Source organism: Gopherus evgoodei, chromosome 16 (assembly GCF_007399415.2).
Source record: "Gopherus evgoodei ecotype Sinaloan lineage chromosome 16, rGopEvg1_v1.p, whole genome shotgun sequence".
Classification (NCBI taxonomy): Eukaryota; Metazoa; Chordata; order Testudines; family Testudinidae; genus Gopherus; species Gopherus evgoodei.
The window spans coordinates 22915892-22929311 of NC_044337.1; the positions used below are offsets into that span (position 1 = coordinate 22915892).

The 13420-nt window shown below is 42.5% G+C and overlaps 1 protein-coding gene across 3 annotated transcripts in view; it reads right to left on the reverse strand.

Moving 5' to 3' along the window:
- STRBP (spermatid perinuclear RNA binding protein) overlaps nucleotides 1-13420 on the reverse strand; it is a 103199-nt gene that overhangs the window by 37274 nt on the left and 52505 nt on the right. For all 3 annotated transcript variants that reach the window (XM_030535170.1, XM_030535172.1, XM_030535171.1), the window contains exons 3-5: nucleotides 12919-13136; nucleotides 7352-7517; nucleotides 5154-5295 (exon numbers count right to left, since the gene is read on the reverse strand). In XM_030535170.1, coding sequence (XP_030391030.1) covers nucleotides 5154-5295; nucleotides 7352-7517; nucleotides 12919-13136 — 526 coding nt within the window. The remainder of the gene's footprint in view (nucleotides 1-5153; nucleotides 5296-7351; nucleotides 7518-12918; nucleotides 13137-13420) is intronic.

Sequence of the window (13420 nt, forward strand, 5' to 3'; positions counted from 1 at the left end):
AATTGGAAAAAAACAGAACTTGTGTCAATGTGCACTTTATATTTTGAAACACAGATTCTTTCACTCTGATTGTAGTGTTGTGTGTAACCAGGTAACAAATGAAAGCAGCAAAGAAGTTTTAAGACTTCTAGATCCTGTTAACAATTTCAAGATTTTTTTTTCCCTTTCATAAAAATCTTCTCTTCCCAACAGCAATAGAAGTTGTCTAAACAAACTAAAGTTGGAGTTGAAATGCAGGAGACTGAAATCTTCTGTTAAGTTTTACACTCCCACTCCCCTTTTTTAATCCAACATGTTACCAAGCAATCACATCTCGTTCCATACAAAATTCTCTCTCTTTTTTTAAAGGAACAAAGTATTAAAACCCTGATTCCGTAAACCCACAAAGCCCATGCCTAACTTCATTCATGTGATTATACTACCTCATGAGTAGAATTACACATGTCTAAGTATCTCTGCAGGATTAAGGGCTAACTTTCTTAGTCAATAGCATGTAACTGACATAAGAGCACATACTGGGAACTAAACCAACCCATAGCTCAAAATAACCCTTGGAATAAATACACTGACTGTTCTTAGGAATCTATTCTATTGCTCCTCTTGAAATTGGCAGTAATGTAGAAAAATACTGTTTTTCATCATTCATAACAGCTAATTCATATGAGTTTGTACAGAGATAGCCATGTGGGGCTGACTGAAATGCAGAACCAAAGCCAGCTTGTAGATTCCTGCCAGGTAAAGCAATATTCAGAAACAAGCAAAACATTTAATTTTACTTAGGAGAAGCAGGAGAAAAATTTATACCACTGTATACAGGGCATGCGCACACCCACCCACACCCTTCCAGTTAATGTCCCAGCTGCCATTTGTTTTCACAGGTTACGCTGCATGGTATTGCTATTTTAATATTAAAACAGCCTCACTTCCCATGCTGTTGGCAAGGGAGACAGAAAGCTGTAGCCATTACATCATGATGGATAAAAGGTAATGAAAAACCAGAGTGTAAAGCTCAACAGAAACAGAGACATTTTGTCTGATAGCTTGCAGGTTTAGTTTTCATCTGTTGGCTCTGCTTCCAGCGAAGGACTGAAGTGCTATATGCTTATTTTCTGACCCTGATGAACTTCGCAGCAGATATTTGCATTGTTTCTTGTTACCCTCATCAACATAATCACATTGCTAAGATTCACCTCCACTCTTGTCCTCCCAATCAGAGCTGCAAAATCTTATATGGGATTAGCAGGTATTTGTTTACAAGCACAAAAGGTCACTTTGCATCACATCACTTTGGAATTTAAGACTTTTACTTTCAAATTTCCTCTCCATTTACAAGAAGAAAATTGTGTTTTATGGTTACGAAAGTGCAACATTTGTTACAAATCTTTAAATGTTTCTGTAACAAAACCCTTTACTGGGGACAATATAAACATCTGCTTAAAGCTTAAAACAGCTACTGTCAATGAGTGATTAGAATCTTCAAAAGTTAGAAATGGTAAAGGTTGACTGACTGCAAAATTGTTCAATTTTAGCAATTAAGATGAATTTGGAAGTCTATTAAATCCTATTTCTAACTGAGATTGTACAACATTTTGCTAGAATATGTTAACTGTTGATGAAGCAAACTTAATTTTGCCACTAACTTCTAAATCAGAACCTGGTGTGTCTTGTCTGTGACTGTACAGGTGACTAAACAGGCTTCACTGTAACTCAGCATGAATACAACAGCCTCCTTTTGCAGCGGCATGTTGATGCTCATTAGAGGTTAAAGAGGCCAGAGTCACTGACGCCTTTGAAAATAGTGCATTCATTACATTAACACTTGAGTTTCCAGGGCAGCTTTTGCAGATGTTGCAGGCAGTCAACATTTGAGTTCAAGATTCTGTTAAACAGAAAGATGGAGAGAACAGGCAGTGAAGAGGGGTAAGCGACTTGCAGCAGACTCCCTTTGGACATCCTCATTAGAATGGCATGTTTCTTCATGCTCTGCTATCAGGGAAGTGAGACCCAATCAAAAAGTTTTGAAAAACACATATGAGGAGTTTTCTTCTTTTCCTTTTTTAGTTCTAAAAAGGACACTCAGCACTGATGAGTTTGTTAAAAAAAATAAAAACCAGCCATTAATTCAGAGCCCGCAACACATACAGAATGAGTCCTTCAATAATCTCCCCTGCCAACATCGTTAGTTTAGAGCTACCAGGGCTACTTTCTGGAGAGGAGGCAAATCTGTGGCTTGCTCTGCAGGTCCTTCAAGGGCACTTGTGGACACCAAGAACATCAATGATTCTCTCTGCCCACCGAGGTCCTGGGTGTCAGACTGATTACGAAGCAGTTGCTCAGTTACTGAACTCGGTTGTTTTCAGCACCATCTTATTTGGGTGGCCAATGTTACTTCTTATTTTGAATGTACATGTTCAGTAACTACAGCGATTTGCAGAGTGGCACTGAGAAAGCCTAGTTCACAAAGATCCTGTTCTTTGGTGGACACGAGTGATATTAAACTTGATGAGGACAAATTTCACTCTGACGCAAAATGCACCAGATTCAAACATTGACCTCTCCATTTAACAAGGAGAAAACAGAGCTGGTACAATGGCTCCAAGGGGATCGCTTGGAAGGAATACTGAAATGCACACACACTGGTCTGGTATTTGTTTTTACTACCGAACAGCAAAAACAAATAGAACAAACACCACATTTTAAGCATTAACACTTCCCCCCCCCCCAAAAAAGGGGGGGGGAGACTAAAGAGAAACCCAGGAATGTTTGTTCTCTGCATTCTGACATCAGGGCATGAAGGTACACGCGACATTCCTACTGAACAAATGGAAGCACTGAAAGAATTCCGTTGCACCTAACCTTGCTTATTTGGTTAGAGGATAGATTAGTGACTGTAATCAAACCATACCGCTGGAAATCTTGGTCAGTTTCACCCAGCCTTTCCCCCAGCCTCTTAGCATACTATTAGTCAGCTGCCAAATAAGGAACAGAGAAAAGCAGCAGCCAGAATAGAATGGCTCATCTTACTAGCAAGATGAAAAGCAAATTATAAAGAACTTGAAAAGCTTTTCTATCAGAAAAAAGTAAATAAGAAAAGCGAGGAATAGTTTTTAAAATGACATATGAAATACACCTGTATTTGGCTGGCATTGTCCAGGAGCATCAAAAGAAGGGTTGCAATATTTTCCCGTTATATTAAATTATTTTTCCTGAATCTTTTTTCTACATATTTCCCCTTGATATTAGATTTGAAACTTTATTCTATTAATAAATCTAAAATGGCTCAAAGTGACTAGAGGTGGTTGTAGACAGTTGAAAAATTCTCTCTTTCCTCCATCTAGCTGGTTACTTAATACAGTAAGAAAAAAATGTTTGATTAACTTATGAAGGGGAATATTACAAGTTTTCTGTGTTCAGATAAACTAGGGAGTGAACTTCACAGAAACTGAAGCCAACTACAAAAGAATCTGGACTTCACAACAAGGTGTGTTAACCAGTTTACAATCATCAGTTTTATGGTGGGGTGGATCTAACAAAAGCTCTTATTACTAGCACTATCACAAATTTGCAGAGATGATCTTTATAATTAAGAGGTGAACTGCAAGGTTTTGGAGCAAAGTTTGGAAAAATATTTTAATATCCTAAATCAGTAACAAAAAACAAATATAGTAAAACAAGAAAGCATGAAAATGAATGTCCTCATTCAGCTTAGCAGACGAGTCCCAAATTAATGAAGTGCAAGTTTCTATTCCAGCAGATGAAGGCACTATCCCCTCCTGAAAGGGATCACACAGGAAGAAACATTTGTGCAAAACTGCATGCACATCGTGATGTTAAAAAATACCTTCCTATACATTTTTGTGCTCAGTCTCATGAGTGTGTATCTGTTGCAGTGGAAACAAACCTCAACTCAGTACTTGCCAAGAAGTTGAAGAAAATGTGCAGTAGTCTGCAAATATCTAGCTTTTGTCTTAAAGAAAAACAACTGTGTTTTTGCACAAGAGCCCCATTAGTGATTTGGGAATTCTGGGACATTTTTATTAATGAATCTTTGCTATTCATCTCTACTGCAAGATTCTTGCACTTCTAACTGCTGCCTAAGTGCTGTACTTCACTTGAAAATCAATCCTTCCTGCCCGCTCCCCACAAAATGAAGAGAAACTGACCAACATTTCTCAGTGTATTGGTATTTCACGTGGGAAGGGGGAATAAGCAAAAGGACTTGTGGCAAGTCTAGAAATGGGAGAAGAGCAACAGGGAGTTCCCTAGCCCACGTGGGCCCAGCTGCCTCAGTTGTCATGACAGAGAGTGGCCAGTTGGTCAAAGGTCTGACATCATCCAGTGGAAAGTTTCTAAGCATAGGTTTGGGAAGCGGAAGCAGAAATTATTGACAAGAAGATTACAATAAAATAAAACATGGCTGCATTCGCTCAGTGTGTTACACTTGGTTTCTTTCCAATCTCATAGACGTTAAGAGTCAGTGCTTCTTAAGAGTTTCTTGTGGCTAACTTGCAAGTCCCCAGTAGAGAGGGAAGAATGGATGGGGAGGAATTAGGCTGCATAATTTTCCAAATATATTTTTACATTCAGGACAGTAGGCACAACATTAACTTCAGAAGTGCAGTGCAGTATTTTAGCTTTAACTTCAACTGTATCCTAGGTAGGAAGTTCTTACCTTAAAGATAGAAACACACATACACATCAATAATGAGCAAAATCTGTATGCCAGGAAGAGACACAGCTTTGTAGGAACTGCATTTTAAGAGAGCAGTTTCATACAATAGGAATAATTTTATGAACCAGTCCAATTTGACTGATTTAATTTAAAAACACAACTGTGCAGGCACTGCTTAATTATTAACTAATAACTAGTTCTGCTTTCTTTCAGACAAGATCTAATTAATTGGTGTCTGAGTCAAGGCTATAATAATGCTGTCTCTGCACGGCAAATGGAATTTTACACATATTTACGTGAAAATTAAATGGTTGCTGACTGTTTAAAGAACAATCATTGTAACCTATCGAGGTGAGCCAAGCTAGTAATGACACACACTATACAATAAAAATGAGACCTCACTCCCTAACTAACCCTGTGCTACAGAAAGCCTTTCGGAGAAAATTCTGAGGGAAGCAGAAAAACGACTCTCTCTATATACCTCCGTCCTTCTCCGTTTCCTCACGAATGAGAGGAGATGTAAGTATCACCTTCAGTGTTAGGGTGGGCTCCTTTGTGTTATGAATAATAATAGCTGCCTCATTCACACATTGCTCCACGTGGTACTTCTCTTCTGTAAGTTTCTGAAAGGCATCAAAAACATTTTCAAAAATCTCCAATCAACCATGGTAAAGGCAGCGTCTCCTAAAGAAACATTTGCCCCTTGCAGATAACCCCTGAACTTGCAATGCTATAATAATACACAGGTTCTGCCAGGCTGCCCCTCCACCCACAGCTAAGAGTTGATAAGTTGTAAATAATTTTTAACAACGTAAACAGCTGTTCACCAGAAAAATGCTAAATGGTGGCAGCATAAATGCACTACAATGTCCAACTCACTGTGCAGACAGTGATCAGTCATCTTTTAAAGCCGCCCACGGATGAATTACTTGCCAGCAATTGTAGCTCTCACATGATCTAACTCTCGGCAATGCTGCCTCTCAATGCAAAACCCCTGGCAGTCTGCTACCATCCTGACACTTAGCAGCAGATGCAAGCAAATAAATGGCTCCAGTCCTACCAGCCCGGATAAGACCTTGGCACTTGCATGGAGCCCGACTAGCTTCAATGGGACTCTGTAGGAGATGGGGTCCATCCACATGGACCAGCATAGAGAACTGTAACCACAGAGCGCAAGTAAGAGTTACCCTTTCTAATCACCACGTCTTTACAAATAGGGGGATAAATCTAGGGCACTTATTTCCTCCAGAAAACCCTGTTACAGGCAAGCAACATACCCTCTCCACTACCCTACATGGCCCCACCAGCCCCAGCTATGGAGAGGGCTGTGTATGCAGAGTAGGACTTGGCCTCCATATAATCTGAACACTTGTGTGCAAACAAATGAACAATGGAAGTATAGCTCCAAGAATGGTCAAAATGTAAACGCTGTACGTGGAAATAAACATGAGACAAGAAGGCAAACCAGGAAGGAGGGAGAATGAGTTTCATCACCTAGTTTAGAAAGAGCTACTTGCAAGGGGTATTTGTTGAGGCACAGTCTCTAGGCAATAGCGCATGTCATGAGCTTCAGGCTGGATTAATTATTCAGGACCAGGGGTGTGTCAAAGGAAGCTATAAACCTGGGCACCCTTAATAAGAGGTGGTACTGGCTGCATCTGTTCACAGGATGCTTTTTTACACACCAAAACAAAAAGGTACAAATTAAAACCAAGTACATATCAAGGGTTCATCGTGACCCAGGACCACTGACCGCTCAGAATGGTCTCTTGTTAAGGGTACGATTTAGGATTCCATCACTTTACCAGACCTCCGTGACTTCTTCGGTTTCAGCTGTCAGCAGCTGAAGCTGGGGCTGGAGCCAGAGCTGTGCATCTCTTCCTCGCAGCTGGAACCGAAGCTGGGGCTGCATGCTGCCCACTCCCATGACTGTGGCTGGGGCAACGAGTTCCTCGTGCATCCCCCGTGCTCCCCAATCGCCCCTGTAGCTGCAGCTGGGGTCGGAGTCAGGACTGTATGCCCTCCCCCTGTGGTGGTTGTGGAGGGGGGGCTCCAGCTGTCATTCCTTCCCCATCAGCCCTGCCCCACAAGTTATTTTTAGTCAAGTCACAGACAGGTTACAGGCTCCTGTGAATTTTTGTTTATTGCCCACAACCCATTGGTGACTTTTACTAAAAATAACCACGGCAAACTCTTAACCTTACCTATTGTCACTTCAGAATCACCAGGGAGTTTAGACTGAACACAGAGCTGAGGGACAAAACTTCTATAATGGGGAAGTTCACCACACTGAAAACACACTGGACAGAGTGAGCCACGTTGACACCCTCAGGAGAAGGAAGATCTAAGACCCCACTTAGTTTCCGTGTTAGGAGCAGGGAGCAGTCCAGATGGGTAAATTCTCCAATAGGAAGGTTAGCTGAAGGGCATAGCAGAACTGATGTCAGGAACAATGACGAGGGAAGGCTTTGAGGATAGCCATTCTACCCATCAGGTTACGGTCTCAGAATCTCTAGCTGCTGTCCTAGATTCTAAGTGCAGTCTTTGCTCTCTGTACCTTGACCACTCGTATTTTTCTTGGTATCAAATTAGTTTCAGCTTTTACCCAGTGCAGCTTTTAGCTGACTATGTCTTGCAGTGCTATCAATCAGAGCTGGAGGACTACCTGAATTAACTTACCTGAATTTGGATTGGGAGATTGTCTTTGACTGTATATAACAAGGCCTTTGTGGGTTTTTCTTTGCACATGAGAACCAGCTCCAAATCCATGTCATCCTTTATCAGCAAGCCCTTTGCAACCAAACCAATTCTCATCACACCACATAAGGTCCGACCACCTTGATCCCTGGAAATGAAACATGTCTGAATAATTACAGTGATATTTTCACACTTAACCCACTGCCGCCACCACCCCCCTATTGTAGCAAGGGAACAGAGACAGATGGAAACAATTCCAGCATTTCTGCAACGCATCAGTGACAGGCTCGTGAAAAGCACTGACTCCTTTTCTGCAAGTAGCCAATAGGAAAATGATAGAAACGAATGTGAATATGCAAGGAACGCTTCTGTAGTCGCAGAGTTGTGAATCAAAGCTTTGGATTAAGTTATGAAGCTCCAAGCAGTTCACTGCTTAACTGCAGGAGAAGGAGAGCGCACACAAGCCTGGAGTCAAGTTTTCAGAACAGCTTTTAGAAGCCTAAGACCCATTTTCAAAAGTGACTTGGACACTTATGAGCCTAAATCCCATTGTCTTTCAACAAGACTTATGCTCCTAAGGGCCCCGGCACGCCCGACAGTGGGGGCCTACACATTCTTTTATATGTATTTTTTGAAGCTTGTAACTTCAAAATATTGTGCAAACCATTTCTGTAGCTTTGTGAATACTGCGAACGCTAGATACTTCAGGAAGGCTCCTCATTTCAAACAATCTGCCCTGTAGGAGCCCTTCAAAAATTCTCACCACTGAAAGCCAGAAGAATCAGAGGCTGGGGAATCAGACGTAAATGTTCTCCTGGTTTTCTCAAGAGACTCAAGGGCCACAGTAAATGTCATAGGTTTCAAAGCAAGATAAACGACACTTCAGCTTTGAGTGCTGACAACAGGCAATTGAGCAGCCCAAGAGTGCACAAACCATCAGGAATCCACGGGAAACAGAAGAGCAGCACTCACACCTACTGCCATTCACACACAGGCACTCCTGAGAGATGCCTCTTGGACGCTGCAGCACTAGCTAGTGGCAGATCACTGTGCTCCACACCCCCTGGGAAGGGCTGTAAGCACTGGAGTGGTGAAAACAGCCTCAGCTATAGAGGCAGCTGTGCAGCTAGTGGTGCTTGAACATCACACACTGGGATAGGATCTGATCAGACACGCTCCGAGATCCATGATCATACAGTGCACCCTGAGCCCCTCTCATACGTCCACCTTCACCTACACGGGCACAACTGGGTATACTTGAAAGGGATGGACACGCACGGTCTCCTATTACCTAAACAGCAGAGACACAGAGTGGGAAGGAAGGAGGCAGAGAAAGGAAAGTGACACTCTCAAGGTCACACCAGGTGGTCAGTGGCAGAGCTGGGGATAAAGCTCAGGTCTCCTGACTCCCACTGCAGGGCCCCAGTCATTAGACGATGCCACTCATGTTGTAAATCCCTTTCACTTGCTGGTTCTAGGAAATTAATCAGATACTGCAACATTTGGCTGCTAATCTGGCAGGGAAGCATAATTTTTTTTAAAATGGGTTTGTGAGTGACCAACTTACTATTTTGCAGGGTGTGGTGGGTTTAGCTTGAATTGTTTCTTTTATCCTTGTCAACCTGCGTGGGAATTTCTAAAATAATCCTCCACATACTAAAAAAAGAAGTATGTCCACTGATGAGTTTCAGAGTTCACAGAAACATTTTTAATGCTGCTAGGCTGTTTGTTTTCACAAAGCCTAAGCTGCCCGGACAGCACTCGTTTAATACAAGATGACAGGCCAAACACCTGCCTCTCTCTCTGGAGCGAGAGGAACCGTTTGGTAATGTTTTGCACAGCATGCTGAAGATGCAAACTGCCCTGTAAATGTTTACAATGAATAATAATCAGGTTGCTTGTTTTAGTGTAAACTTCTCCCAGCTGCAATCTGCTAAATTTGGCCAAGAAGTCCCAGAGCCAGCATAAGTTATGTCAGTTTGTTAAAGGGCGGGTTTCAGAGCTACCCCTGGATTCTTGTGCCCAGACTGGTGGAAAGGAGACCTGCTGCAGCTGAGATTTCTTTACTGTAAAGGAAAGGCATTCAGGCAAGCCCAACTGTCCTGACATGCCCACATCTTCCCCCCAGAGGTAATGCTGGCAGCCGGCTAGTCACCATGCCAGTTGGCTGGAGGCAGGCGGCGTGAAGGAGAAATGGCACCAGTCACAGCTAGAAGGGGAGATTCACGCAGCTAGCAGCCTGGATTATTCTCTGCCCTAGTTTCCACCACAGTTTTGTCCTGCTTTGCTGCTTGTAAGAATTCTTCCAATCACCACATTCCCTCCTCTGCAGGAGCAGGGATGGATGTAAATTCTCCATCCCTTTAAGGCCAGCAGGCAACACTTGTTGATCTGTCTAACAGGCTGGCTTTGATACAAAATTCTACAGAAAGTGCTCTCGACTTTTTGCTTTATAAAAACCAGCTGGAGAGAGGGGGAAGGAGGAGAAATAGCCCAAATCCCTCCACGTCTCTGCTTTGACACCTGCTATTCTCCAGCCTCCTGACTTTTTGTCAGAGCATCTGTAGACAGGAGATTTATTAGAGAGGAGACCTGGGCACTTACAAAAATGCACTCTAAATTTAGAACTCAGCAAGAACATAAAACATCCTGCACATAAAAATCATGAAAGTAAAGTCAGGCTGTTTGATTATGCCAACAGCACTTAATACAAGCCAAGACTCTCACCAAATCCATTAAAAAAAACAAAACAAAACATTCTGCACTTATTTTATCCATGACAGAAAGAAAAGTAAAATGCTGCCAACAACAACACTTGGAAATTACTGACACAACATGCACTGTATCCCACCTAGTGAGTCAGAGAAATCAAGGAAGTCCACCGCTCAGCAGAAAACTGATGTTAATTATCTTCCACAGAAGATGACACAGCTTAACTGCCCATCTCCAGGGAAGTAGCCTGTCAATCTGCTGCTATTATTCCCTGGAGTCCACACAAACCCACTCCATTAAACCAATTTATCACTTAATTTGTGTAAAAGTCAAGAAATTTAAATATTTTGCCATTTCTATTCTCCACATACATTTCACAATAAAAAGCGACACCTTGCTGCTCAGGCTAAACACAAGAATGTTGAGAAGATCAGAAATGGGATCTGAGGCTACGTCCAGACTACCTGCCGTATCGGCGGGTTAAAATCGATTGCTCGGGGATTGATATATCGCGTCTCATCTAGACATGATATATCGATCCCCAAGCGTGCTTATATCGATTCCGGAACTCCATCAACCCCAATGGAGTTGCGGAATCGACAGGGAGAGCCACGAACATCGATCCCGCGCGGTGAGGACGGGTGAGTAATCCGATTTTAGATATTCGACTTCAGCTACGTTATTCACGTAGCTGAAGTTGCGTATCTAAGATCCATTTCCCCCCGTAGTGTGGACCAGCCCTGAGAAATATTTATTAGTCAAAAGAAGGTGCTCAGAAAACAGACAACTAAACTGCAGGCCCACTTGTAGGGCGTTTGCTTTGCCCAGAACATTATGTGCTGACCTGCCTACTGGTCAGTGCATCTCAGTTAGCTCACTGTAGTCTGTTTATATGGTGCCCATTAGCAGGGCTTCTCTCTGAAACTTCACTCTGAGTAAGCAGATTTCTTCCCAGAGACCCCAAGCCCCTGAAATATGCATAGGACAGAATCAAGCAAATCCAGACAAAGGAGAAACTTTTGACTAGCAATGTTGGTGCATGAAAGACTTTCTACCACTTCAACATATTTGTTGGGATTTTTAAGCAGATCATGGGAGCTCTCACATACAGAGCTTTCCTCAACTAATATGGAACATTTCTTGTTTCTAAACTGGAGCATGTCCAGCTAGCAGGAAAAACAGAGTTTTGTTTCCCAGTTCCCTCACTCTTATACTGACACTTTAGTTGAGACCTGGAAATAACTAAAGACTATGTTACTGTTATCAGCACAATAGGGAATGGTCAGATTTAGGATTTGCCAATGCACATGAGGCAGGAGCGCCACCAGCTTTTTTGGTGCCCTACGTGGCAGAAGGTCCCGCCCCCGCAATACCGACGACGACCAGGGCAGCCGAAGATCCGGCCACCGCGGTCACCACTCCCCAAATGTTAGAGCCGTAAGTGACCGCCTAGGTCACCTAATGGGTTGCGCCGGCCCTGACATCAGGGTTTGTTATGGTAATTTTTATGACAGATTGGTAATCACTGCTTCCTTCACACTGAACCAGTAAATGAAATCTTCAGCCCAGATAGACAAATACAGCAGCACTTAAGGATATGGTCTTGCCGACTGAGAGCCGAATGTCTGCCACCTTCACCTCATACTGGGAAGTACCTTACTCCAGAATCAGTCCTCCTGGATTTCAATGAGATTACTGACAGAGTAAAGTGATATTCACCACAAGAGCAGGTAGCTGAATTTGGACATCAAAGTATATTATCTAGTGTTAAGTACTAGCACTTGACTCTGTGGGCACTACCCAATATATTTACCTGTGACTCCAAAAATCAGAAGAGACCTTCCATTACAATAAGAGATTTCAGATAATGTAGCAGATCAGCATGGATCACAGAGACCTTTCCACACCAATCTTAAAACCAGATCGGAACTCACTGTGCAAAACTCACCCAGCAGCAAGCCACATTAATAATCCACCACTTGTAGCAAGGAAAGTTAGAGGTAAAATCCAGGAGCCGGCTCTCAGACCATGTTATGTTAATGATCCAATCAGATTATGTCCCAAGAAGGTCATTATACTGGAGGAAGTATGGTCTGATGAGAGCACAGGACTGGAAGTCAGGTCCTCTGGGTCCTGCCACTGATTTGCTATGTGGCTCTGGATAAATCAGCCTCTCTGTGCCTCAGTTCCCTCATCTCTAAACTGGCCATAATACTAACCTGGCTCAGAGGGTGAAGCTAAGTTATCTGTACAGCACTAGAGAGCCAAGAATGCCTGAGTTAGAGAGCTTTTATCCATAAAAACCTGAAAAGGGGCCAGTTGTTCCAGCTGTTTCCTAAACTGTTGGAGTTAAACTAGAAGAGCAAAATTGGCACCATGTCAAGGAATAGAGAGAGATGTGCAGCGACAGATGTTTTATGCAGTACAGAATGACACGATGTACAGTAATGGCTCCTTTGGAGCAGTCAGCCTGTTGAATAAACAATACACATTTATAAATCCATTTTTGCCCATTAAACTGAAACAGCTCTGACGCCACACGTTTGTGGATTTAGATTTGAGAGTTATAGGGAGATGCATTTGTTTCTTATATTTGTTAACTGCAAGTTAAAAACATTTCATCTTAAAAGTGATAACAGCTCCTGACCAGGTTCCTATTCATTACTCATTCCCTGCACTCACGCAATGTGCTCGCATCTCAGGAGTCCAGACACATCTATTTCCTGCTATGAATATTCATAACCAGCAAAGCCAAAGAACACTGTAGCCCTTATTTAGCAGGAGAGAGATGCATTCATAGTAGTACAGTAGCTCATTATGAGGCTTAACTAACTCACTTGGCATTACTTTCTGCAGCTTCCTCTTTTGCTTCCCCGTCTCCCTCGACTTTCACAGACTTGTTCATTTCATCCATCCAATCGGAGACATGTTTAAGGGCACATTCGACTGTTGACACCATGTTCTGGACAGCTTCAAGTTCCTCTGGAGATGGATAAATGGTTGAATGTTTCACCATAACATGGCGGTCATCATTAGCAAAAGATCGGATAGATCTCTGTTACAGAGGCAGGAAAGAATAGGGAAAAAAAGAAGAGTTATTGTCTTATCAAGAGAAAGGCGTTATTTGCAAGCGAATCCTCCCCAGTATAGACGTGGGAGTATTTTAGGATAACAAAGGTCTAGAATCATGGCAGAACTTATCTCTCTTCTCTGCCTGAAGTAGAGACCAAGCCGATTAAATGTGAAGCGCTGAAAATAAACAAACCGGCATAAACTGGTAGCAAAGTGCAACAGCACGTTATGCCTGTGACTTGGCCATCATGAACGTAGGTTGTAATG